Below are 5,000 nucleotides of genomic sequence, written 5' to 3' on the forward strand. Positions count from 1 at the left end.
CCAGAATTCCAGAATCTCAGTATAAACACAACCTTCAACTTGGCAAACAGTTTGTTTACCAAGTTATATCAAAGGAACACTGTTAACTGTAAACTGTTGAATTAACCTAACGAACATTACCTTTTTTTTTTTCATCGACAGGTTACTTGTATGTAATGATAAGACAGAAATTACAAGCCATTGCATCCTTGTGTTATCAACAAGGAAGATGCAATTTATCAACACAGCATATCAATATTTTGGACTGAAAGAGGTTTCTTGGTACTTCAATAAGCCGTTTTACTAAATTCTGAAATCAGCTCTAATCCTTTTTGAATGATTTCTCAAATACCTCTAGCAATCTACCCATCACATTAATTTTCTCAGTGTGCATTTCTCTTAATTCTTGCATTCTCTCTTTTTCCCTCTCTTCCTTTTTTTGTGTGAATTCTTGAACAGAGAGAGAAGATCATCTTTTGCTTGTGGTTTTCTCTTTCGCTTTCTTGGTATATCTTCACTGCATGTAACATCTTTGTGAGATTTGGACTCTCGAGCTATCTTAGTACCAGCACGACTGCTACTAAGTGTAACAGGTTGAAGTAAGGACAAGTTTTTCGGTCATTTCCAGAGGTGTTATTATGATCAACTGTGGGGATGTATGACCTTTTGAAGTTTTTTAACTTACTTTCACAATCCCCAGCATTTCGTTTATCAGGAAATCCTAATTCTTCCATCTCTTTTCCCAATAGCCTCCCACACATCTTTATTTCTCTTTTTAGTCATTTCGCCTCTTTTCACATAGATCCAGTAATGCAAGGACTTGTTCCTTTGACCACTGTCTCCTTCTATTTGCGTTTACAGAATTTACTGCTAAATGATTGGATACTCAATCATCACTGCCTACACTCACAGACCCTTCACTACAGAAACTGGCTGGACTAGTTGAACGCGATTCTGTACAGGACTAACTCTTCTAGTTGATACTGGTGGATGTTTGACTTAGCAACGAGGGTTGCACTGATTCTGATGGTGAATACTGTCCAAAGGGACTTTCATTCAACCATGATTGATCCTCAGGCCAGTATTGGCCGTGGTTGTTCCACATTTTCAGTCTAAAAAACATAAGTATGTATTGATGTACATGTAAGCTTACGAACTTGGCTAAACTTTAAAACGATGACATGTCACGGTGTGAATGTGTTACATCGGTACTTCAGCAGGATGTAAGTTTATAAACTCTTCATAGAATAAGTAGTGAAGTGTTACGGTAATTTCAAACCTTTATTATTATAGGAATGGCAGAAAAATAGTTAAACTCGGGCGGATTTGGATTACAGTAGTATAGGAAACTCTCTAGGGTCTGTGGACTGTATCAATCGCAAATAAGCTTATTCACTGAGGTATTTCACGGTCTACAGTGTCTATTAATCCGGATTTAGATTTTCAAAATCTAAATCCGGATTTCCCAATCGAACGCACCCTTAGTCACAATCCATGTGCCCTTTTCGGCACGCCTCAAAAAACGCTCTGATTTCTCCAATGTTTCTACTATTCCATTTACTTTGAATTGTGTTACATCAGTGCTAGTCTTGCACCCTTTTCGGCACGCCTTAACATACGCTCTCATTTCTCTAATTTTTCTATTATTCCATCAGTGCTAGTCTCGCACCCTTTTCGACACGCCTTAACATATGCTCCCATTTGTCCAATTTTTGTATAATTCCATTTACTTTGAGTTGTGTTACATGATTGCCAGTCTCGTACCTTTCTCAGCAAGCCTCAAAAAACGCTCTCATTTCTCTAATTTTTCTACTATTCCATTTACTTTGAATTGTGTTACATCAGTGCTAGTCTCGCACCCTTTTAGGGACTTTAGTAGTTGTAGTACTGTTGTAAATTGTTTACTTTTGTAAAAGTGTTGTAAGTAGTATGAATCACAATTAAAGTTATTTTAAAAAAAGTGAAAATAAAAATTTAGATGACAAGAAGTTTACAATGATTGACATGGCATGTCCAAACAAGAAGAATACCGATGAAACTTACAATGGAAAACTTCAAAAGTACCAGCAGTTGGCATTTGAGTTCAGAAAAAGAAGGCCAGGCTTCAGAATAGGAATAGTGCTAATTGTGATTGGGTGCATGACAGGAGGAATGAAAAAGGTTAAAGGACAGATAAAGAAACTAGCAAATAATTTCTTAAGTTGGCATTTTGTGAGGTAGCGAATTAGAAAAAAATATTAACAGTGTATATGCATGTTTTCCAACAAAATGGGAAAGTACATGCAAGAGCTACCTCTTAGTTTTCTATCAATTCAAGAAATAAAACGCCATCCGCTATGTTACTCATACAATTGACTAAGATGGACTTTGTTTGTCGGAGTTCATTTTCAATGCCTTGTAACAGCATTAGTCATGGTTTTGCTAAACAGGAACAATGTTAGTGCGAGGGATTGCATGTTCCCATCTGTTTATGGTACACAGCTCCATAATATTACAAATATATTTCACCAAAGGCTCATCTGTAGAAGAGGAATAGCTTTATGCTCCAAACGTACGAGTAAAATAATTTCCTTGGGAAGTTCATATAATACGTTTGATATTCTATGCCAAAAGTGGTCTTTCGAAATTTCAATGTCAAAGCCTACTTTTTGTAATAAACGTTTCAGAAATTCTCTGCCACAAGGTGTCTATGGTAATTTCCATGTACATCCCAGTTGCTTAGACGAAATAGTTTCAGATATTCTTTGCCACACGTTATCTATGAAAATTTCCATGTACGTCCCAGTTGCCAAGACACAATACTTTCAGATATTCTCTGCCATAAGGTGTCTATAGAAATTTCCATGTACATCCCAGTTGCTTAGACGAAATAGTTTCAGACATTCTCTGCCACATGGTTTCTATAGAAATTTCCGTGTACATCCCAGTTGCCAGGTATTCTTTGCCTTTTCTATAGAAATTTCCATGTACATACACAATTAAAGAGGGGGAGGGGGGTGGGGGACTTGTTATAATAGAGGAAATGTTCCTAAATTTTAAGGTTTCCGCTCAAGGGCTTCTAATTTAAAGATATTCCCCATAGTTGCGAGAAGGGTTCAGTGTAGCAATTATGCACGTTGCTTATTTCTTTGACAGACAAAAGAGAATTAATAAAGCATGTTTATTTTTAATGAAAGTTGTTGTTACAACTATTGTAACGATGTAGTAATACGATGATCAAGATACCTCTTTTTCTTTATCGTGTAAATCTCAAGAAGTACATCGTGCACATTGTGACGTCATAATTACATAATTTATGACACTCTTCTGGGCCGATTGGGTAAGAAATAATATGGAATGATTAGCAAAGGATAAGTGTTTAAGACAAGTATTGAGATGAATCTGATATCGTTCATGTCAAGTATTCATTTCCGATTGTTCCCGGATTCTATGAATTGCCTTCTGACTGAATTTATTCTTAAAGATACAGATCTGACTAAACCATCTTTCCCTTTATGTAAATCAGTTATAACACCTATTTTCCACTGATTACGTGGTACATTATCATGTATGAGAACAACGTCTCCTGTAGCAACTGTTGTCTTATTTGATGTTTTCTTTTGGTAAGAGTTATATTCACGCAGACTTGTCAGATACTCCTTTTGCCATCGTGTCCAGAAGGCCTGTATCACTATCTCATGATATTTTGCTCTCTTCATTACCTCTTTTGTTGAAATATCAGTTAAGATATAGTCTGGATCTGATTTTTTGACGCTAACTCTTGTGTCTGGGAGAGTCAGAAGACGGTGTCCACATAAGAAATGCGATGGGGTCAAAGGAGCAGCACCGTTAATATCCACATAAGGATATGTCAACGGACGGCTGTTTAACACTGCCTCTACCTCGGTGAGTATTGTGTTAATTTCAATCGTGTTCAAATAGGCTTTGCCTTTAGTTTTTTTTAGACATCTTTTCACTAGTCCAACAAGTCTTTCGTAGAATCCTGCCCACCACGGGGCTCGTTCTGTTATGAATTTCCATGTGATGTTATGGTTGGCTAGGAACTGTTGTGATGCATTTGGCTTGAGGACTTGGGTTTTCATTGTTTGGAGTTCTTGAGCTCCAGCTTTGAAGGTTTTTGTATTGTCAGAAATTATACATTTGGGAATGGCTCCTCGACTGATTAAATCTTCTGAATGCCCTAAGAAAGGCCTGGGTTGTCTGTCCTTCCACTAACTCGAGGTGTAAGGCTCGTACTGCGGCACAAGTGAATAGACAAATGTAAACTTTAGATGGAGTGTGATTTCAGATACCTGTAAATTGAAAGGCTTGTGATTGTAGAACTCTTGATTTCGGTAAAGGTGGTGTGGGTACAGATCGAGATGGTGGTCCGTGGATTTTTCTGCATGTCATGCACTTGGAGATGATTCTTTTAACCAACTGTCGACCTTGCGGTATCCAATATGTTTGTCTGATGTGAGTTAATGTTTCACAAACTCCACCATGCATAACCATCTTTATGCATAGATTGGACAATTAGTGTAGTCAAGTAATTGTCTTTTGGCATGAGGATGGGAAGCTTTGTCTCGTGGGGTAGATCTGTGTACTGTAACCTTCCAAGACAGTGAGGTAGGTCTTCATCATCAAGATAAAGGTTGAGTGGTCGTACAATGGCAGGTTCTTTGAATTTATCGCTGTTCTTTAGGTATGATATTTCTTGTTTGTAAGTTATTTGTTGAGTTGCTTTTAGTAACAAATTTCTGGCTTCCAGCGTTTCTTTTGTGGTGAGGATATTATTATTATACAACTTAGGTGTTTTCCATTTTCTTGCGAAGAGGACAAGAAGGGCAGTGACTCTGATTACCAGTATTAGAGTGCTGTATTTCGTTAAGTCAATGATGTTCAGTATGTTAGGGTTTTCTTCAATATCTGCGATCATTATAACTGCCGTTTGTGGGCTCCCGTACTCTGCGTTGATTGATGTTCCGGGTTGTAGAAGCCATGTGTCTTCTGGCTCTCTCAGCCATGGAGCACCTTTAAAC

At 37.6% G+C, this 5,000-nt stretch overlaps 2 protein-coding genes and 1 pseudogene across 2 annotated transcripts in view; 1 reads left to right on the top strand and 2 right to left on the bottom strand.

Moving 5' to 3' along the window:
• The window catches only part of LOC138037134 (putative nuclease HARBI1), an 11,461-nt pseudogene extending 11,213 nt beyond the window's left edge, over positions 1–248 (top strand).
• Positions 249–3,383: 3,135 nt separating this feature from the next.
• LOC138037135 (uncharacterized) lies at positions 3,384–4,061 on the bottom strand. Its single transcript, XM_068883127.1, has one exon. It carries the CDS (start codon positions 4,059–4,061, stop codon positions 3,384–3,386), a length of 678 nt encoding a protein of 225 aa, XP_068739228.1.
• Positions 4,062–4,447: 386 nt separating this feature from the next.
• The window catches only part of LOC138037136 (uncharacterized), a 720-nt gene continuing 167 nt past the window's right edge, over positions 4,448–5,000 (bottom strand). Inside the window, exon 1 of the mRNA XM_068883128.1 lies at positions 4,448–5,000. This exon is cut by the window's right edge and continues 167 nt beyond it. Within this exon, the coding sequence (XP_068739229.1) occupies positions 4,448–5,000 (553 nt within the window).

The sequence above is a fragment of the Montipora capricornis genome, chromosome 2 (genome assembly GCF_036669925.1).
Source record: "Montipora capricornis isolate CH-2021 chromosome 2, ASM3666992v2, whole genome shotgun sequence".
In the NCBI taxonomy this organism is placed as follows: Eukaryota; Metazoa; Cnidaria; class Anthozoa; order Scleractinia; family Acroporidae; genus Montipora; species Montipora capricornis.